This window comes from Scyliorhinus canicula, chromosome 30 (genome assembly GCF_902713615.1).
Source record: "Scyliorhinus canicula chromosome 30, sScyCan1.1, whole genome shotgun sequence".
NCBI classification, from domain to species: Eukaryota; Metazoa; Chordata; class Chondrichthyes; order Carcharhiniformes; family Scyliorhinidae; genus Scyliorhinus; species Scyliorhinus canicula.
Window position 1 is genome coordinate 11,372,435 of NC_052175.1, and position 22,135 is coordinate 11,394,569.

General features: G+C 54.0%; 2 protein-coding genes across 2 annotated transcripts in view; one reads left to right on the forward strand and one right to left on the reverse strand.

Annotated features, from left to right (window-relative positions):
- The window catches only part of LOC119958591 (tripartite motif-containing protein 46-like), a 25,793-nt gene extending 7,519 nt beyond the window's left edge, over positions 1 to 18,274 (forward strand). Inside the window, exons 2-5 of the mRNA XM_038787071.1 lie at positions 918 to 1,155; positions 7,928 to 8,227; positions 10,557 to 10,854; positions 17,884 to 18,274. Coding sequence (XP_038642999.1) covers positions 918 to 1,155; positions 7,928 to 8,227; positions 10,557 to 10,854; positions 17,884 to 18,274 — 1,227 coding nt within the window. The remainder of the gene's footprint in view (positions 1 to 917; positions 1,156 to 7,927; positions 8,228 to 10,556; positions 10,855 to 17,883) is intronic.
- Positions 18,275 to 21,480: 3,206 nt separating this feature from the next.
- The window catches only part of rrnad1 (ribosomal RNA adenine dimethylase domain containing 1), a 23,982-nt gene continuing 23,327 nt past the window's right edge, over positions 21,481 to 22,135 (reverse strand). The window contains exon 6 of the mRNA XM_038787072.1: positions 21,481 to 21,485. Coding sequence (XP_038643000.1) covers positions 21,481 to 21,485 — 5 coding nt within the window. The remainder of the gene's footprint in view (positions 21,486 to 22,135) is intronic.

The following is a 22,135-nucleotide window of genomic DNA, read 5'->3' on the forward strand; positions in this document are numbered from 1 at the left end:
AGTGCCCAAAAATGTACAGGTTAGGTGGATTGACCGTGCTAAATTGCCCCTTAGTGTCCAAAGATGTACAGGTTAGGTGGATTGCCCGTGCTAAATTGTACCTTAGTGTCCAAAGATGTGCAGGTTAGGTGGATGGCCGTGCTAAATTGTCCCTTAGTGTCCAAAGATGTACAGGTTAGGTGGATTGGCCGTGCTAAATTGTCCCTTAGTGTCCAAAGATGTACAGGTTAGGTGGATTGGCCGTGCTAAATTGTACCTTAGTGTCCAAAGATGTGCAGTTGGGTGGATTGGCCGTGCTAAATTGTCTCTTAATGTCCAAAGATGTGCAGGTTAGGTGGATTGGCCGTGCTAAATTGTCTCTTAATGTCCAAAGATGTACAGGTTAGGTGGATTGGCCGTGCTAAATTGTCCCTTAGTGCCCAAAGATGTACAGGTTAGGTGGATTGGCCGTGCTAAATTGTCCCTTAGTGTCCAACGATGTGCAGGTTAGGTGGATTGGCCGTGCTAAATTGGCCCTTAGTGTCCAAAGATGTGCAGGTCAGGAGGGGTTATGGGGTTAGGGTGGGGGAGTGGGTCTGGGTAGGGGGCTGTTTCAGAGGGTCGGCGCAGACCCGATGTGCCGAATGGCCTCCTTCTGCACAGTCGGGGTTCGACGGAGAGCTGCCGTTTTTCCTCAGGCTGGCCGACATGCGGCCCCAAAGCCTGCATGTCGGAGGTGACCTGATGCCCTCTGTGCAGTCCCTCAACGCCCTCCGAATGTGGCGGCAGGCTTGCTGAGTTTTGGGCGACAGCGCTGAAGGGAGGCTTCGGAAAGTAGGGGCCGATGACGTCAGGGATCGCTGAATATATTCGAGGCCGAGTTCTGATCGACGAGGGGGGCCCGAGGGTGGGGTGGGGGCGGGAAATGCGGAATTAAGGCCACACTCTGCCTCTCCCAGCCTCCAGCGTGCTTAACCGCCCCGAGGGGAGGAGGCGACGCAGTCTGCTTCATTAACCGACCTGCCCCCCGCCGCCCTTTTGACTTGCGTTGCAGGATCATGAAGGCCACGGAATCCTTGCAGAACTTCTCCCCGGCCGCAGGTCCCTCCTTCGACCACTTCCAGTTGGACATCGCCGACCAGATGAAGCTTCTCAGCAGCCTGCAGTTCGCCACAGGTCAGTGGGGAGGGCGGTGCGGCCTAGCGAGGCCTGAGGCCTAACCAAAACGAGCCCTGGCGAATCCCGTCTCCTCGAGGCAAAGGTGTCGCTGCGTGGGAAGCGGTTCCGAGCAGGTTTCCCAGACTAACGCCAGGAACGGGCGGGTTGTCCGCGAGGAAAGGTCGGAGAGGTCGGGCTGGTCTCCGCTGGAGTTGAGAACAGCGAGAGGCGACTCGATCGAAACCTTTGTGATCCTGAGGGGGGGTTATTGACGGGGTCGATTTGGAGAGGATGTTTCCTCCTGTGGGAGAATCAAGAACTCGGGGGGGTTACTGTTTAACAATAAGGGGGTTTCAAACGGACACGAGGAGAAACATTTTCTCTCAGAGGATCGGTGAGTTTCCAGAACTTTCTTCCTCGCGAGGCGGTGGAAGCAGAATCCGTGAATATTTTTAAGGCCGAGCCGGAGAGATTCTGGATTAACGAGGGGGGGTGAAAGGTCATCCGGGGGTCAACAGGAAAGTGGGGGCGGAGGTTCCAATCAGGTCGGCCAATGGTCTTGTTCAGTGGGGTAGCAAGGCTCGAATGGCCGAATGGCCTCACCCCTGCAGCTAATTCGTACGGTCTTTCCGATTTCAAACACTCGGCCTTGGAGAGCGGCTGATGACTCCAGAGGAGAGACAGTGGCTTCGAAGTGTCATGGGTCCAAGTCCGGCCCACAGGGTTCGCGCACTCTCACATTGAGCTCAGGTGGTTTGAGGCCCCCCCCCCCCAGATATCCGAAACCAAGCATCCAGGCCGACACTCAGGGTCAGTACTGAGGGAGTGCTGCACTGTGGGAGGGTCAGTACTGAGGGAGCGCCGCACTGTCAGAGGGTCAGTACTGAGGGAGCGCCGCACTGTCAGAGGGTCAGTACTGAGGGAGTGCCACACTGTGGGAGGGTCAGTACTGAGGGAGTGCCGCACTGTCAGAGGGTCAGTACTGAGGGAGCGCCGCACTGTGGGAGGGTCAGTACTGAGGGAGTGCCGCACTGTCAGAGGGTCAGTACTGAGGGAGCTCCGCAATGTCAGAGGGTCAGTACTGAGGGAGCTCCGCACTGTGGGAGGGTCAGGACTGAGGGAGCGCCGCACTGTCAGAGGGTCAGTACTGAGGGAGTGCCGCACTGTCAGAGGGTCAGTACTGAGGGAGTGCCGCACTGTGGGAGGGTCAGTACTGAGGGCGCGCTGCACTGTCAGAGGGTCAGTACTGAGGGAGTGCTGCACTGTCAGAGGGTCAGTACTGAGGGAGCACCGCACTGTCAGAGGGTCAGTGGTGAAGGAGTGCTGCACTGTCAGAGGGTCAGTACTGAGGGAGTGCCGCACTGTGGGAGGGTCAGTACTGAGGGAGCTCCGCACTGTCAGAGGGTCAGTACTGAGGGAGCGCCGCACTGTGGGAGGGTCAGTACTGAGGGAGCACCCCACTGTCAGAGGGTCAGTACAGAGGGAGCACCGCACTGTGGGAGGGTCAGTACTGAGGGAGCACCGCACTGTGGGAGGGTCAGTACTGAGGGAGCACCGCACTGTGGGAGGGTCAGTACTGAGGGAGCGCTGCACTGTCAGAGGGTCAGTACTGAGGGAGTGCCGCACTGTCAGAGGGTCAGTACTGAGGGAGCGCTGCACTGTCAGAGGGTCAGTACTGAGGGAGTGCCGCACTGTCAGAGGGTCAGTACTGAGGGAGAGCCGCACTGTGGGAGGGTCAGTACTGAGGGAGTGCCGCACTGTCGAGGGTCAGTACTCAGGGAGCGCCGCAATGTTGGAGGGTCAGTACTGAGGGATTGCCGCATTCGGAGGGTCAGTGCTTAGCGAGTGCCGCACTGTCGAGGGTCAGTACTCAGGGAGCGCCGTATTGTCGGAGAGTCAGTACTGAAGGAGTGCCGCACTGTCAGAGGGTCAGTACTGAGGGAGCGCCGCACTGTGGGAGAATCAGTACTGAGGGAGTGCCGCACTGTGGGAGGGTCAGTACTGAGGGAGCGCCGCACTGTCGGAGTCAGTACTGAGGGAGTGCCACACTGTCAGAGGGTCAGTACTGAGGGAGTGTTGCACTGTCGGAGGGTCAGTACTGAGGGTGCCGCACTGTCAGAGGGTCAGTACTGAGGGAGGGCCGCTCTGTGGGAGGGTCAGTACTGAGGGAGCGCCGCACTGTTAGAGGGTCAGTACTGAGGGAGTGCTGCACTGTCGGAGGGTCAGTACTGAGGGAGTGCCGCACTGTCAGAGGGTCAGTACTGAGGGAGGGCCGCTCTTTGGGAGGGTCAGTACTGAGGGAGCGCCGCACTGTCAGAGGGTCAGTACTGAGGGAGCTCCGCACTGTCAGAGGGTCAGTACTGAGGGAGCGCCGGACTGTTAGAGGGTCAGTACTGAGAGAGTGCCGCACTGTCGGAGGGTCGGTACTGAGGGAGCGCCGCACTGTCGGAGGGTCAGTACTGAGGGAGTGCCGCACTGTCGGAGGGTCAGTACTGAGGGAGTGCCGCACTGTGGGAGGGTCAGTACTGAGGGAGTGCCGCACTGTGGGAGGGTCAGTACTCAGGGAGAGCCGCACTGTCAGAGGGTCAGTACTGAGTGAGTGCTGCACTGACAGAGGATCAGTACTGAGGGAGTGCCGCACTGTCGAGGGTCAGTACTGAGGGAGCGTCGCACTGTATGAGGGTCAGTACTGAGGGAGCGCCGCATTGTCGGAGAGTCAGTGCTGAAGGAGTGCCGCACTGTCAGAGGGTCAGTACTGAGGGAGCGCCGCACTGTGGGAGGGTCAGTACTGAGGGAGTGCCGCACTCTCAGAGGGTCAGTACTGAGGGAGCGCCGCACTGTGGGAGGGTCAGTACTGAGGGAGTGCCGCACTCTCAGAGGGTCAGTACTGAGGGAGTGCCGCACTGTCAGAGGGTCAGTACTAAGGGAGCGCCGCACTGTGGGAGGGTCAGTACTGAGGGAGTGCCGCACTGTCAGAGGGTCAGTACTGAGGGAGTGCTGCACTGTCGGAGGGTCAGTACTGAGGGAGTGCCGCACTGTCAGAGGGTCAGTACTGAGAGAGGGCCACTCTGTGGGAGGGTCAGTACTGAGGCAGCGCCGCACTGTGGGAGGGTCAGTACTGAGGGAGTGCCGCAATGTCAGAGGGTCAGTACTGAGGGAGCGCCGCACTGTGGGAGGGTCAGTACTGAGGGAGCACCGCACTGTCAGAGGGTCAGTACTGAGGGAGTGTCGCACTGTTGGATGGTCAGTGGGAGCCTCCTCCAGCCCCTACCCTCCCTATCTCTGTTGCCCCCTGCATTCACTGTCTCTCTGTCTGTCTCTCTCTTTTTTGTCTGTCTCACTGTCTGTCTGTCCATACCTGTCTCTGTCACTCTCTTAACTCTCTGTCTGTCTGAATCTCTGTCTGGCTATATCTCTCTCTCCCTGTCGCTCTCTCTCTCTCTCCGTCTGTTTCTCTGTCTCTCTCTGTCAGTCTGTCTGTTTCTCTGAGTCACTCTCTTCTCTGCCTGTCTCTCTCTCTCAGACTCTTTCACTCTCACTCTCTATCTCCCTTCAAGTAGCTCCTTATAACGAGGGTATCTGACACAGCGTTGGTCACCAGTCCCTGATACCTCCTCGTGCCTCAGGTTCAGATTTATTAAACGTTGGTGTGAGGGCTGTTCCGATGTCTGTGTCTGGGTGTGGAATCTGTGTTGTTTGGGTGCGGTGTCTGTGTTGTTTTGGTGCGGTGTCTGTATTGTTTGGGTGCGGTGTCTGTGTTGTTTTGGTGCGGGGTCTGTTGTTTGGGTGCGGTGTCTGTGTTGTTTGGGTGCGGTGTCTGTGTTGTTTTGGTGCGGGGTCTGTTGTTTGGGTGCCGTGTCTGTGTTGTTTGGGTGCGGTGTCTGTGTTGTTTGGGTGCGGTGTCTGTGTTGTTTGGGTGCGGGGCCTGTGTTGTTTGGGTGCGGGGTCTGTGTTTGGGTGTGGTGTCTCTGTTGTTTGGGTGCGGTGTCTGTGTTGTTTGGGTGCGGAATCTGTGTTGTTTGGGTGCGGTGTCTGTGTTGTTTGGGTGCGGAATTTGTGTTGTTTGGGTGTGGTGTTGTGTTGTTTGGGTGCGGGGTGTGTGTTTGGGTGCGGAATCTGTGTTGTTTGGGTGTGGTGTTGTGTTGTTTGGGTGTGGGGTGTGTGTTGTTTGGGTGCGGGGTGTGTGTTGTTTCGGTGCGGTGTTGTTTGGGTCGGGGTCTGTGTTGTTTGGGTGCGGTGTCTGTGTTTGGTGTGGGGTCTGTGTTGTTTGGGTGCGGTGTCGGGGTTGGTTCGGTGCGGGGTCTGTGTTGTTTGGGTGCGGTGTCTGTGTTTGGGTGCGGTGTCGTGGTTGTTTGGGTTCGGTGTCGGGGTTGTTTGGGTGCGGTGTCTGTGTTTGGCTGCGGTGTTGGGGTTGTTTGAGTGCGGTGTCTGTGTTGTTTGGGTGCGGTGTCTGTGTTGTTTGGGTGCGGTGTCTGTGTTGTTAGGTTGCGGGGACTGTGTTGTTTGGGTGCGGTGTCTGTGTTGTTTGGGTGCGGTGTCTGTGTTGTTTGGGTGCGGGATCTGTGTTGTTTGGGTGCGGTGTCGGGGTGGTTTGGGAGCGGGGTCTGAGTTGTTTGGGTGCGGTGTTGTTTGGGTGCAGGGTCTGTGTTGTTTGGGCGCGGTGTCTGTGTTGTTTGGGTGCGGTATCTGTGTTGTTTGGGTGCGGTGTCTGTGTTTCAGTGCGGGGTCTGTGTTGTTTGGGTGCGGTGTCTGTGTTTGGGTGCGGTGTCTGTGTTGTTTGGGTGCGGTGTCGGGGTTGTTTCGGTGCGGGGTCTGTGTTGTTTGGGTGCGGGGTGTGTGATTGGGTGCGGTGTCTGTTGTTTGGGTGCGGTGTCTGTGTTGTTAGGATGCGGTGTCTGTGTTTGGGTGCGGTGTCTGTTTGGGTGCGGTGTCTGTGTTTGGGTGCGGTGTCTGTGTTTGGGTGCGGTGTCTGTGTTGTTTGGGTGCGGGGTCTGTGTTGTTTGGGTGCGGGGTGTGTGTTTGGGTGCGGTGTCTGTGTTGTTTGGGTGCGGTGTCTGTGTTGTTTGGGTGCGGTGTCTGTGTTGTTTGGGTGCGGGGTCTGTGTTGTTTGGGTGCGGTGTCTGTGTTTGGGTGCGGTGTCTGTGTTGTTTGGGTGCGGTGTCGGGGTTGTTTCGGTGCGGGGTCTGTGTTGTTTGGGTGCGGGGTGTGTGATTGGGTGCGGTGTCTGTTGTTTGGGTGCGGTGTCTGTGTTGTTAGGATGCGGTGTCTGTGTTTGGGTGCGGTGTCTGTTGTTTGGGTGCGGTGTCTGTGTTTGGGTGCGGTGTCTGTGTTTGGGTCGGGGTCTGTGTTGTTTGGGTGCGGTGTCTGTGTTGTTTGGGTGCGGTGTCTGTGTTTGGTGCGGTGTCTGCGTTGTTTGGGTGCGGTGTCTGTGTTGTTTGGGTGCGGTGTCTGTGTTTGGGTGCGGTGTCTGTGTTGTTTGGGTGCGGGGTCTGCGTTGTTTGGGTGCGGGGTGTGTGTTTGGGTGCGGTGTCTGTGTTGTTTGGGTGCGGTGTCTGTGTTGTTTGGGTGCGGTGTCTGTGTTGTTTGGGTGCGGTGTCTGTGTTGTTTGGGTGCGGTGTCTGTGTTGTTTGGGTGCAGTGTCTGTGTTTGGTGCGGTGTCTGTGTTGTTTGGGTGCGGGGTGTGTGTTGTTTGGGTGCGGTGTCTGTGTTGTTTGGGTGCGATGTCTGTGTTTGGGTCGTGGTCTGTGTTTGGGTGCGGTGTGTGTGTTTGGGTCGTGGTCTGTGTTGTTTGGGTGCGGTGTCTGTGTTGTTTGGGTGCGGGGTCTGTGTTGTTTGGGTGCGGGGTCTGTGTTGTTGGGTGCGGGGTCTGCGTTGTTTGGGTGCGGTGTCTGTTGTTTGGGTGCGGGGTCTGTGTTGTTTGGGTGCGGTGTCTGTGTTTGGGTGCGGTGTCTGTGTTGTTTGGGTGCGGGGTGTGTGTTGTTTGGGTGCGGGTGTCTGTGTTGTTTGGGTGCGATGTCTGTGTTGTTTGGGTGCGGGGTCTGTGTTGTTTGGGTGCGGGGTCTGTGTTGTTTGGGTGCGGTGTCTGTTGTTTGGGTGCGGGGTCTGTGTTGTTTGGGTGCGGTGTCTGTGTTTGGGTCGGGGTCTGTGTTGTTTGGGTGCGGTGTCTGTGTTTGGGTCGGGGTCTGTGTTGTTTGGGTGCGGTGTCTGTGTTGTTTCGGTGCGGGGTCTGTGTTGTTTGGGTGCGGGGTCTGTGTTGTTTGGGTGCGGTGTCTGTGTTTGGATCGTGGTCTGTGTTGTTTGGGTGCGGTGTGTGTGTTTGGGTCGTGGTCTGTGTTGTTTGGGTGCGGTGTCTGTGTTGTTTGCGTGCGGGGTCTGTGTTGTTTGGGTGCGGGGTCTGTGTTGTTTGGGTGCGGGGTCTGTGTTGTTTGGGTGCGATGTCTGTTGTTTGGGTGCGGGGTCTGTGTTGTTTGGGTGCGGTGTCTGTGTTTGGGTCGGGGTCTGTGTTGTTTGGGTGCGGTGTCTGTGTTTGGGTCGGGGTCTGTGTTGTTTGGGTGCGGTGTCTGTGTTGTTTCGGTGCGGGGTCTGTGTTGTTTGGGTGCGGGGTCTGTGTTGTTTGGGTGCGGTGTCTGTGTTTGGATCGGGGTCTGTGTTGTTTGGGTGCGGTGTCTGTGTTGTTTCGGTGCGGGGTCTGTGTTGTTTGGGTGCGGGGTCTGTGTTGTTTGGGTGCGGGGTCTGTGTTGTTTGGGTGTGAGTGGTTATTGGAGTGACTGGGCCGATCTTTCTCACCCAGCTCCCGGAGCCCCGGTTATCGACACCCAGCGGACCTACGCCTACGACCAGATCTACCTGTGTTGGCGGCTACCCAAGGACTCTGCGGCGGCCTGGCATTACGAGGTGGAGTTTCGCCAGGCCGACCACCCCCCCAAAGGCCCCCGCCGTTGGCAGAGGATCGAGGAGGTGCGGGGGACGGGCACCGCTGTCGGTCATCTGGACATGGATCGCGTCTACGCTCTGCGAGTGCGCGGCTTCAACAAGGCAGGACACGGAGAGTACAGCGAGGAGATCTACCTGCGCAGCCCGCCCGCACCAGGTAAGCAACATCACAGCGGGAGAACATCTGTCAGTACAGGTACAGCACGGGGTTAGTTACAGAGTAAAGCTCCCTCTACACTGTCCCCATCAAACACTCCCAGGACAGGTACAGCACGGGGTTAGATACAGAGTAAAGCTCCCTCTACACTGTCCCCCATCAAACACTCCCAGGACAGGTACAGCACGGGGTTAGATACAGAGTAAAGCTCCCTCTACACTGTCCCCATCAAACCCTCCCAGGACAGGTACAGCACGGGGTTAGATACAGAGTAAAGCTCCCTCTACACTGTCCCCATCAAACACTCCCAGGACAGGTACAGCACGGGGTTAGATACAGAGTAAAGCTCCCTCTACACTGTCCCCATCAAACACTCCCAGGACAGGTACAGCACGGGGTTAGATACAGAGTAAAGCTCCCTCTACACTGTCCCCATCAAACACTCCCAGGACAGGTACAGCACGGGGTTAGATACAGAGTAAAGCTCCCTCTACACTGTCCCCATCAAACACTCCCAGGACAGGTACAGCACGGGGTTAGATACAGAGTAAAGCTCCCTCTACACTGTCCCCATCAAACACTCCCAGGACAGGTACAGCACGGGGTTAGATACAGAGTAAAGCTCCCTCTAGACTGTCCCCATCAAACACTCCCAGGACAGGTACAGCACGGGGTTAGATACAGAGTAAAGCTCCCTCTACACTGTCCCCATCAAACACTCCCAGGACAGGTACAGCACGGGGTTAGATACAGAGTAAAGCTCCCTCTACACTGTCCCCATCAAACACTCCCAGGACAGGTACAGCACGGGGTTAGATACAGAGTAACGCTCCCTCTACACTGTCCCCATCAAACACTCCCAGGACAGGTACAGCACGGGGTTAGATACAGAGTAAAGCTCCCTCTACACTGTCCCCCATCAAACACTCCCAGGACAGGTACAGCACGGGGTTAGATACAGAGTAAAGCTGCCTCCGCACTCCTAGGACAGGAACGTCACACACTAGTTGTCTGTAGCTGCCAATTCCTGGGAGTGGTTGGAGGTTGTGGAGTTTATTGGTGTGAGGTGCATTGTTTGGGGAGAGTGGCCATTTTGGATCTGCATTTGAACCCCAGGTTATAATGTCTCCACCTCGGCCATTTTGTGATTCGGTGAGCTGTGGCCTTAACGGAATCTCGTCAGGCTCGTTGCTGTACAGGCGTTCCTATTCAAAATCTCATTCCCCATTGTAATTATACATGGTGGGGTGGGGGAGGGTGGGGGGGTATGGTACTGGCACCACCATGTTTCTTGATGGCGGGGGGGGGTGGGTTACAGAGGGTGGGGGGGTGGTGGGCTCCTCCCTCCCAGTCATCTCCTCATGCTCGAAGGCAGGGTTACCTTTGAATGGGGCCCGGGCTGGGAAGGATGGTTGGCTGCACCCTGTAGGAAATGGCTGCCTGTCACAAAATGGTGGCTGCCTCCAAATGGCTACCCAGCACAAAATGGCGGCCTATCGCAAAATGGCGTCCCCATCGCAAAATGGGGGCCCGCACCAAAAAAATGGCGGCCCATCACAAAATGGTGTCCCAGAACGGTAGCATTGTGGATAGCACAATCGCTTCACAGCTCCAGGGTCCCAGGTTCGATTCCCGGCTTGGGTCACTGTCTGTGAGGAGTCTGCACATCCCCCCCCCTCTGTGTGTGCGTGGGTTTCCTCCGGGTGCTCCGGTTTCCTCCCACAGTCCAAAGATGTGCAGGTTAGGTGGATTGGCCGTGCTAAATTACCCTTAGTGACCAAAATTGCCCTTAGTGTTGGGTGGGGTTCCTGGGTTATGGGGGAGGTGTTGACCTTGGGTAGGGTGTTCTTTCCAGGAGCCGGTGCAGACTCGATGGGCCGAATGGCCTCCGTCTGCACTGTAAATTCTATGATGTCTATGATGATCACAAAATGGTGCCCCATCTCAAAATGGCAGCCGACCAAAGAAAGGCGGCCCATCACAAAATGGCTGCCCATCACAAAATGGCTGCCCATCACAAAATGGCTGCCCATCACAAAATGGCGCCACAGCCTCTCCTTTGAGCGAATTGTACACACGGTAACTGAAAGATGAGGAGGTTGACCTGAGGCTTTGAAGAACACCAAATTTTCTGACGGATTCTCTCTCTCTCTCTTTGTGTCTGTCTTCAAATATTTCACTCCCTTTTGTTGTCCGTCTGTCCGCCATCTTTCCTGACGGAATTTTCTTTGGTCTCTTGTCCTTTCTTCATCGATCCTAATTTACCCTCACTCGCCCCTCTTTTCCCACCCCTCCCCCACACCACCACCTTCACCGTCTCCGCCTCCAGTCCTTCACTTCCTCCTGGATAACAAGTGGGGCTTAAGCCGGGACCGCCTCATCGTGAGCAAGGACCAGCGGGCCGTCCGCAGCGTTGCCGGCATCCCCATGCTCTTCGCCGCCGAGCAAATCATGACCAGTTGCCACCTGTCCATTGACCTGGTCATCGGTGATGTGGCCCTGACCCAGGGCAAGCACTACTGGGCGTGCTCTGTCGACCCCAGCTCGTACCTGGTAAAGGTTGGCATTGGGTTAGAGAGCAAGCTCTTGGAGTGGTTCCAGGTGCCCCAGGATGTGGTCAGTCCCAGGTATGGAAAGCATCTGACCATCGTTCACCCCATTTCACTCCATTCAAAGCCCCCCCCCCCTCCCTCCTGGTCTGGGGGCACGCCCTCCACCCTCCATCTTCCATCTCGCCAGGATTCATTGGCATGGCACCTTTTTTGGGCTGAATTTCACCCCCCCCCCCAGCCAATCCCTTTGCCCCCCCCCCCCTCCCCCCACCCCCACCACCCTCCTGTCCACCCTTGTAGGCCGCACCTTCCACCCAGGCTCGGCTGGGTGATGCCAACCTGGTAGGCCGCACTGTGCCAGCGATGGCCCATACTGAATTGAGGAGGGGAGGGTAAAAGGTGGGGCTGCTGGCGGGGACGGGGGGGGGGGGGGGGCACGAGACACAAGTTGGCAAAACCTGACCTTTGAACGCTGGAAAGGAATGATTCTGGGGAAGGGCTGGAGTAGGGAGGGAGGGTTGGCCAACTGGGGGTTGTTGGATCGTCCGCTGTTCCCTTCAGGAATGTGGGATTCAGCCCCCATCCTTGCAACCCCTCTCTCGTGGCCTTTCAACGTGGTAGATGTCAGCGGAGCCCCCCCCCCCCCCCCCCACCCGTCCTCACCGTTTGCCCCTCGCATCCCCCGATTGTCAACAGTTGGGCCTGCAGACACTCGGCTGAATTGCGGGACCTGGGAGCCTTCCTAGCCATCCCCATTCTGGGGCCTAGTCCCAGTGGAGGAGGCCTGGGGTTGCGGGCGAGGCCTGGTGGCTTGGGCTCTTTGACCGACGAGGGGGCTGGGTGAGAGGAGAGTAGGCCTCGATCGGACCCTGTTGCGTGTCGAGGCGGAACTCAGCACGGATGGGATGAAGGCCTGTAGCAGTGAATTGTACATGCGGGGACTGACAGATCAGGAGGTTGACCATTATGCCCTCCCTCCACTCCCCTCGCTCACCTCCCCTCCCCATCCTCTCTCAACCCCACCCCCCCCCCCAATCCCAGATCTTCTCCCCCTTCTCCCCCAGCCACCCAACTGTCCAAGGAACCCCAGTTGAGACTGGGGGAGGGGAAGCACACCCAAAGGGGAAAGGTCAAGAAGTGCCCATACTGACCTTTCCCGAAATCCCGTCTCCAGGTCTCCGCCCTCATCCTCGCTCATTATCCTTGACAAGGGAAATGGAGAAACAGAGTCCATTTAAACAGCACACTGTAGCAAACAGTCTACAGAGTCTATTTGAAAATCACACGATAGCAAAGAGTCTACTGAATCTATTTAAACAGCACTACAGCAAACAGTCTACAGAGTCTATTTAAACAGCACACTGCAGCAAACAGTCTACAGAGTCTATTTAAACAGCACACTACAGCAAACAGTCTACAGAGTCTATTTAAACAGCACACTGCAGCAAACAGTCTACAGAGTCTATTTAAACAGCACTGCAGCAAACAGCCTACAGAGTCTATTTAAACAGCACTGCAGCAAACAGCCTACAGAGTCTATTTAAACAGCACACTGCAGCAAACAGTCTACAGAGTCTATTTAAACAGCACTGCAGCAAACAGTCTACAGAGTCTATTTAAACAGCACACTGCAGCAAACAGTCTACAGAGTCTATTTAAACAGCACTGCAGCAAACAGTCTACAGAGTCTATTTAAACAGCACACTGCAGCAAACAGTCTACAGAGTCTATTTAAACAGCACACTGCAGCAAACAGTCTACAGAGTCTATTTAAACAGCACACTGCAGCAAACAGCCTACAAATTCTATTTAAACAGCACACTGCAGCAAACAGTCTACAGAGTCTATTCAAACAGCACTGCAGCAAACAGTCTACAGAGTCTATTTAAACAGCAATGCAGCAAACAGTCTACAGAGTCTATTTAAACAGCACTGCAGCAAACAGTCCACAGAGTCTATTTAAACAGCACACTGCAGCAAACAGCCTACAGAGCCTATTTAAACAGCACACTGCAGCAAACAGTCTACAGAGTCTATTTAAACAGCACTGCAGCAAACAGTCTACAGAGTCTATTTAAACAGCACACTGCAGCAAACTGTCTACAGAGTCTATTTAAACAGCACTGCAGCAAACAGTCTACAGAGTCTATTTAAACAGCACACTGCAGCAAACAGTCTACAGAGTCTATTTAAACAGCACACTGCAGCAAACTGTCTACAGAGTCTATTTAAACAGCACTGCAGCAAACAGTCTACAGAGTCTATTTAAACAGCACACTGCAGCAAACTGTCTACAGAGTCTATTTAAACAGCACTGCAGCAAACAGTCTACAGAGTCTATTTAAACAGCACAATGCAGCAAACAGTCTACAGAGTCTATTTGAACAGCACACTGCAGCAAACCGTCTATAGAGTCTATTTAAACAGCACACTGCAGCAAACAGTCTACAGAGTCTATTTAAACAGCACTGCAGCAGCCTATAGAGTCTATTTAAACAGCACACTGCAGCAAACAGTCTACAGAGTCTATTTAAACAGCACCCTGCAGCAAACAGCCTACAGAGTCTATTTAAACAGCACACTGCAGCAAACAGTCTACAGAGTCTATTTAAACAGCACACTGCAGCAAACAGTCTACAGAGTCTATTTAAACAGCACTGCAACAAACAGTGTACAGAGTCTATTTAAACAGCACACTGCAGCAAACAGTCTACAGAGTCTATTTAAACAGCACACTGCAGCAAACAGTCTACAGAGTCTATTTAAACAGCACACTGCAGCAAACAGTCTACAGAGTCTATTTAAACAGCACTGCAACAAACAGTGTACAGAGTCTATTTAAACAGCACTGCAGCAAACAGCCTACAAATTCTATTTAAACAGCACACTGCAGCAAACAGTCTACAGAGTCTATTCAAACAGCACACTGCAGCAAACAGTCTACAGAGTCTATTTGAACAGCACAATGCAGCAAACAGTCTACAGAGTCTATTTAAACAGCACACTGCAGCAGCCTACAGAGTCTATTTAAACAGCAATGCAGCAAACAGTCTACAGAGTCTATTTAAACAGCACACTGCAGCAAACAGTCTACAGAGTCTATTTAAACAGCACTGCAGCAAACAGTCTACAGTGTCTATTTAAACAGCACACTGCAGCAAACAGTCTACAGAGTCTATTTAAACAGCACACTGCAGCAAACAGTCTACAGAGTCTATTTAAACAGCACACTGCAGCAAACAGTCTACAGAGTCTATTTAAACAGCACACTGCAGCAAACAGTCTACAGGGTCTATTTAAACAGCACGGCAGCAAACAGCCTACAGAGTCTATTTAAACAGCACACTGCAGCAAACAGTCTACAGAGTCTATTTAAACAGCACACTGCAGCAAACTGTCTACAGAGTCTATTTAAACAGCACACTGCAGCAAACAGTCTACAGAGTCTATTTAAACAGCAAATTGCAGCAAACAGTCTACAGAGTCTATTTAAACAGCACACTGCAGCAAACAGTCTACAGAGTCTATTTAAACAGCACTGCAGCAAACAGTCTACAGTGTCTATTTAAACAGCACACTGCAGCAAACAGTCTACAGAGTCTATTTAAACAGCACACTGCAGCAAACAGTCTACAGAGTCTATTTAAACAGCACACTGCAGCAAACAGTCTACAGAGTCTATTTAAACAGCACACTGCAGCAAACAGTCTACAGGGTCTATTTAAACAGCACGGCAGCAAACAGCCTACAGAGTCTATTTAAACAGCACACTGCAGCAAACAGTCTACAGAGTCTATTTAAACAGCACACTGCAGCAAACTGTCTACAGAGTCTATTTAAACAGCACACTGCAGCAAACAGTCTACAGAGTCTATTTAAACAGCACACTGCAGCAAACAGTCTACAGAGTCTATTTAAACAGCACACTGCAGCAAACAGTCTACAGAGTCTATTTAAACAGCGCACTGCAGCAAACAGTCCACAGAGTCTATTTAAACTGCACACTGCAGCAAACAGTCTACAGAGTCTATTTAAACAGCACTGCAGCAAAAAGCCTACAGAGTCTATTTAAACAGCACACTGCAGCAAACAGTCTACAGAGTCTATTTAAACAGCACACTGCAGCAAACAGTCTACAGAGTCTATTTAAACAGCACTGCAACAAACTGTCTACAGAGTCTATTTAAACAGCACTGCAGCAAACAGTCTGCAGAGTCTATTTAAACAGCACACTGCAGCAAACAGTCTACAGAGTCTATTTAAACAGCACACTGCAGCAAACAGCCTACAGAGTCTATTTAAACTGCACACTGCAGCAAACAGCCTACAGAGTCTATTTAAACAGCACACTGCAGCAAACTGTCTACAGAGTCTATTTAAACTGCACACTGCAGCAAACAGCCTACAGAGTCTATTTAAACAGCACTGCAGCAAACAGTCTACAGAGTCTATTTATACAGCACACTGCAGCAAACAGCCTACAGAGCCTATTTAAACAGCACACTGCAGCAAACAGTCTACAGAGTCTATTTAAACAGCACACTGCAGCAAACAGTCTACAGAGTCTATTTAAACAGCACACTGCAGCAAACAGTCTACAGAGTCTATTTAAACAGCACACTGCAGCAAACTGTCTACAGAGTCTATTTAAACAGCACACTGCAGCAAACAGTCTACAGTCTATTTAAACAGCACACTGCAGCAAACTGTCTACAGAGTCTATTTAAACAGCACTGCAACAAACAGTCTACAGAGTCTATTTAAACAGCACACTGCAGCAAACAGTCTACAGAGCCTATTTAAACAGCACTGCAGCAAACAGTCCACAGAGTCTATTTAAACAGCACACTGCAGCAAACAGCCTACAGAGCCTATTTAAACAGCACACTGCAGCAAACAGTCTACAGAGTCTATTTAAACAGCACACTGCAGCAAACAGTCTACAGAGTCTATTTAAACAGCACTGCAGCAAACTGTCTACAGAGTCTATTTAAACAGCACACTGCAGCAAACAGTCTACAGAGTCTATTTAAACAGCATACTGCAGCAAACAGTCTACAGAGTCTATTTAAACAGCACACTGCAGCAAACAGTCTACAGAGTCTATTTAAACTGCACACTGCAGCAAACAGTCTACAGAGTCTATTTAAACAGCACACTGCAGCAAACTGTCTACAGAGTCTATTTAAACAGCACTCTGCAGCAAACAGTCTACAGAGTCTATTTAAACAGCACGGCAACAAACAGTCTACAGTGTCTATTTAAACAGTAAGAAGTCTTACAACACCAGGTTAAAGTCCAACAGGTTTGTTTCAAACACGAGCTTTCGGAGCACGGCTCCTTCTTCAGGTTCACCTGAAGAAGGAGCCGTGCTCCGAAAGCTCGTGTTTGAAACAAACCTGTTGGACTTTAACCTGGTGTTGTAAGACTTCTTACTGTGCTCACCCCAGTCCAACGCCGGCATCTCCACATCATGGCTTCTATTTAAACAGCACACTGCAGCAGCCTACAGAGTCTATTTAAACAGCACACTGCAGCAAACAGTCTACAGAGTCTATTTAAACAGCACACTGCAGCAAACAGTCTACAGAGTCTATTTAAACAGCACACTGCAGCAAACAGTCTACAGAGTCTATTTAAACAGCACACTGCAGCAAACAGTCTACAGAGTCTATTTAACCAGATGCTGTATGAATTGCAGCAATCAGTACACATGTCTGAAACTGCAGCAACGTCTCCCACCAAGAGCAGGATTATTTCCCCGGCAGAACTCAGTGAGTGGAGGAGAGATTCTGTATCCAGCTGTAATGGAATCGGACACCGTCACTCCGAGGTTGGAGGAGTGGCAGGTAGTGTTGAGGATTGTCAGAGGACACAGCTGGACACGGATAGGTTGGAGACTTGGGCAGAGAAATGGCAAATGGAGTTTAGTCCGTACAAATGTGAGGTAAGGCATTTTGGTAGGTCTAACATAGAGGGGATGTATACTGTGAATGGTAAACTCTGAGGAATATAGAAAGTCAGAGAGATCTGGGCGTGCAGGCCCACAGATCTTTGAAGGTGGCAACACAAGTGGACAAGGTGGTCAAGAAAGAAGACGAAATGCTCGCCTTCATTGGACGGGGCATCGAGTATAAAACCTGGCAAGTCAGGCTGCAGTTGTATAGAACCTCGGTAAGGCCACACTTGGAATATTGGGCACAATTCTGGCCGCCACACTACCAGAAGGATGTGGAGGCTTTGGAGAGGGTGCAGAGGAGGTTTCCCAAGGATGTTGCCTGGTCTGGAGGGTGTTAGCTCTGCGGAGGGGCTGAATAGACGCGGACTGTTTTCATTAGGCAGCACGGTAGCATTGTGGATAGCACAATTGCTTCACAGCTCCAGGGTCCCAGGTTCGATTCCCGGCTTGGGTCACTGTCTGTGCGGAGCCTGCACATCCTCCCCGTGTGTGTGCGTGGGTTTCCTCCGGGTGCTCCGGTTTCCTCCCACAGTCCAAAGTGTGTGCGGGTTAGGTGGATTGGCCGCGCTAAATTGCCCCTTAGTGTCCAAAATTGCCCTTAGCGTTGGGTGGGGTTACTGGGTTATGGGGATAGGGTGGAGGTGTTGACCTTGGGTCGGGTGCTCTTTCCAGGAGCCGGTGCAGACTCGATGGGCCGAATGGCCTCCATCTGCACTGTAAATTCTATTAGAAAGACGGAGGTTGAGGGGCGGCCTGATAGAGGGCTACAAGTATGAGGGGCATGGATAGAGTGGATGGGCAGGCACTCTTTCCCAGGGTGGAGGGGTCACCAGGGGGCATAGGTTAAAGGTCCGTGGGGCAAAGTTTAGAGGATGTGCGAGGCAGGTTTTTTACACAGAGGGTGGTGAGTGCCTGGAACGCGTTGCCAGGGGGAGGCTGTGGAAGCAGATACATTAATGGCGTTCAAAAGGCATCTTGACAAACACATGGATAGGACGGGGATAGAGGGATACGGCACAAGGAAGGGCTGAGGGTTTGGGCCAAGGGTGGTATCATGGCCGGTACAGGAGGCTGGGAGGGCCGAAGGGCCTGATCCCGGGCTGGATTGTTCGTTGTTCTGACCTCTCTCCAATATTCTGTCGCAGGTACGATCCCGACAGCGGGCACGATAGTGGGGCTGAAGATGCCACGGTCGATGCCTCGCCGCCCTATGCCTTCTTGACCATAGGGATGGGGAAGGTCCTGCTGCCTCAGGGCTGCCCCCTGCCTGTCCGAGACCCAGCGGCGGGCACTGTGCCGCTGCCCTCGCGCCTGGGGGTCTGCCTGGACTACGAGAGGGGGAGGGTGGCCTTCTACGACGCGGTGTCCTTCCGGAACCTGTGGGAGTGTGGAGTAGACTGCAGCGGCCCCGTCTGCCCAGCCTTCTGCTTCGTGGGCGGTGGGGCCCTTCACCTCCAGGAGCTGGTGGCCACCAGGCCTGAGAACAAGGCCGTAAATTACTCCACGCAGAAAGGTAAGCGGCCTCCTACTCTCTAACCTCCTCCAGCCACCTACACCCCCCTCCCTATCTCTCTAACCACCTCCAGCCCCTACACTCCCTCCCTATCTCTGTAACCTCCAACCCCTACACCCCCTCCCTATCTCTGTAACCTCCTCCAGTCCCCTACACTCCCTCCCTATCTCTGTAACCTCCTCCAGCCCCTACACCCCCTCCCTATCTCTGTAACCTCCTCCAGCCCCTACACCCCTCCCTATCTCTGTAACCTCCTCCAGCCCCTACACCCCTCCCGTCTCTGTAACCTCCTCCAGCCCCGACACCCCCTCCCTATCTCTGTAACCTCCTCCAGCCCCTACACCCCCTCCCTATCTCTGTAACCTCCTCCAGCCCCGACACCCCCTCCCTATCTCTGTAACATCCTCCAGCCCCTACACCCCCTCCCTATCTCTGTAACCTCCTCCAGCCCCTACACCCTCCCTATCTCTGTACCTCCTCCAGCCCCTACACCACCTCCCTATCTCTGTAACCTCCTCCAGCCCCTACACCCCCTCCCTATCTCTGTAACCTCCTCCAGTCCCTACACCCCCTCCCTATCTCTGTAACCTCCTCCAGCCCCTACACCCCCTCCCTATCTCTGTAACCTCCTCCAGCCCCTACACCCCCTCCCTATCTCTGTAACCTCCTCCAGCCCCTACACCCCTCCCTATCTCTGTAACCTCCCTCCAGCCCCTACACCCCCTCCCTATCTCTGTAACCTCCTCCAGCCCCTACACACCCTCCCTATCTCTGTAACCCCTCCAGCCCCTACACCCCCTCCCTATCTCTGTAACCTCCTCCAGCCCCTACACCCCCTCCCTATCTCTGTAACCTCCTCCAGCTCCCTACACCCCCTCCCTATCTCTGTAACCTCCTCCAGCCCTACACCCCCTCCCTATCTCTGTAACCTCCTCCAGCCCTACACCCCCTCCCTATGTCACCTCCTCCAGCCCCGCCACCCCCTCCCTATCTCTGTAACCCCCTCCAGCCCCTACACACCCTCCCTATTTCTGTAACCTCCATAGTCCCTACACCCCCTCCCTATCTCTGTAACCTCCTCCAGCCCCTACACCCCCTGTCTCTGTAACCTCCTCCATCCCCTACACCCCTCCCTATTCTGTAACCTCCTCCAGCCCCTACACCCACTCCCTATCTCTATAACCTCCTCCAGCCCCTACACCCCCTCCCTATCTCTGTAACCTCCTCCATCCCCTACACCCCCTCCCTATCTCTGTTACCTCCTCCAGCCCCTACACCCCCTCCCTATCTCTGTAACCTCCTCCATCCCCTACACCCCCTCCCTATCTCTGTTACCTCCTCCAGCCCCTACACCCCCCTCCCTATCTCTGTTACCTCTTCCAGCCCCTACACCCCCTCCCTATCTCTGTAACCTCCTCCAGCCCCTACACCCCCTCCCTATCTCTGTAACCTCCTCCGGCCCCTACACCCCCTCCCTATCTCTGTAACCTCCTCCAGCCCCTACACCCCCTCCCTATCTCTGTAACCTCCTCCAGCCCCTACACCCCCTCCCTATCTCTGTAACCTCCTCCGGCCCCTACACCCCCTCCCTATCTCTGTCACCTCCTCCAGCCCCTACACCCCCTCCCTATCTCTGTAACCTCCTCCAGCCCCTACACCCCCTCCCTATCTCTGTAACCTCCTCCATCCCCTACACCCCCTCCCTATCTCTGTTACCTCCTCCAGCCCCTACACCCCCCTCCCTATCTCTGTAACCTCCTCCATCCCCTACACCCCCTCCCTATCTCTGTTACCTCCTCCAGCCCCTACACCCCCCTCCCTATCTCTGTTACCTCTTCCAGCCCCTACACCCCCTCCCTATCTCTGTAACCTCCTCCAGCCCCTACACCCCCTCCCTATCTCTGTAACCTCCTCCGGCCCCTACACCCCCTCCCTATCTCTGTAACCTCCTCCAGCCCCTACACCCCCTCCCTATCTCTGTCACCTCCTCCAGCCCCTACACCCCCTCCCTATCTCTGTAACCTCCTCCAGCCCCTACACCGCCTCCCTATCTCTGTCACCTCCTCCAGCCCCTACACCCCCTCCCTATCTCTGTAACCTCCTCCAGCCCCTACACCCCCTCCCTATCTCTGTAACCCCCTCCTGCCCCTACACCCCCTCCCTATCTCTGTAACCTCCTCCAGCCCCTACACCCCCTCCCTATCTCTGTAACCTCCTCCAGCCCCTACACCCCCTCCCTATCTCTGTAACCTCCTCCAGCCCCTACACCCCCTCCCTATCTCTGTCACCTCCTCCAGCCCCTACACCCCCTCCCTATCTCTGTAACCTCCTCCAGCCCCTACACCGCCTCCCTATCTCTGTCACCTCCTCCAGCCCCTACACCCCCTCCCTATCTCTGTAACCTCCTCCAGCCCCTATACCCCCTCCCTATCTCTGTAACCTCCTCCAGCCTCTACACCCCCCTCCCTATCTCTGTAACCTCCTCCAGCTCCCTACAACCCTCCAAGATCTCTGCTCTCCTCCAATTCCGGCCTCTTGACCACCCCCCTCCCATTCCCATCGCTCCGCCATTGGCGGCCGGGCCTTCAAGCAAAATGGTGGTTAGCGTAAATGCTTCACAGCTCCAGGGTCCCAGGTTCGATTCCCGGCTTGGGTCACTGTCTGTGCGGAGTCTGCACGTCCTCCCCCGTGTGTGCGTGGGTTTCCTCCGGGTGCTCCGGTTTCCTCCCACAGTCCAAAGATGTGCGGGTTAGGTGGATTGGCCGTGCTAAATTGCCCTTAGTGTCCTAAAAAATAAGGTTAATGGGGGGGGGGGGGGGGGGGGGGGGGGGTTGTTGGGTTACGGGTATAGGGTGGATACGTTGACTTGAGTAGGGTGATCATTGCTCGGCACAACATCGAGGGCCGAAGGGCCTGTTCTGTGCTGTACTGTTCTATAACACAGAACATAGAAAAATACAGCACAGAACAGGCCCTTCGGCCCCACGATGCTGTGCCGAACTTTTGTCCTAGATTAAGAACACATGAAATGAATGAAATTAAAATCGCTTATTGTCACGAGTTAGGCTTCAAATTAAGTTACTGTGAAAAGCCCCTAGTCGCCACATTCCGGCGCCTGTTCGGGGAGGCTGGTACGGGAATCGAACCGTGCTGCTGGCCTGCCTTGGTCTGCTTTCAAAGCCAGCGATTTAGCCCAGTGAGCTAAACCAGCCCCTTAATCTGCACCCCATCATTCTATCGTAATCCATGAACCTATCCAATAGCCGCTTGAAGGTCCCTAACGTTTCCGACTCAACTACTACCACAGGCAGTGCATTCCATGCCCCCACTACTCTCTGGGTAAAGAACCTACCTCTGACATCCTCTCTATATCTTCCACCATTTATCTTAAATTTATGTCCCCTTGTAATGGTGTGTTCCACCCGGGGAAAAAGTCTCTGACTGTCTACTCTATCTATTCCCCTGATCATCTTATAATCCAGTCGCCCCTCGTCCTTCTCCGTTCTAATGAGAAAAGGCCTAGCACCCTCAACCTTTCCTCGTAAGACCTACTCTCCATTCCAGGCAACATCCTGGTAAATCTCCTTTGCACCTTTTCCAAAGCTTCCACATCCTTCCTAAAATGAGGCGACCAGAACTGCACACAGTACTCCAAATGTGGCCTGACCAAGGTTTTGTACAGCTGCATCATCACCTCACGGCTCTGAAATCCAATCCCTCTGCTAATGAACGCTAGCATACCATAGGCCTTCTTCACAGCTCTATCCACTTGAGTGGCAACTTTCAAAGATCTATGAACATGGACCCCAAGGTCTCTCTGCTCCTCCACATTGCCAAGAACCCTACTGTTAGCCTTGTCAAACATCCGCGTCACGTGGGCATCG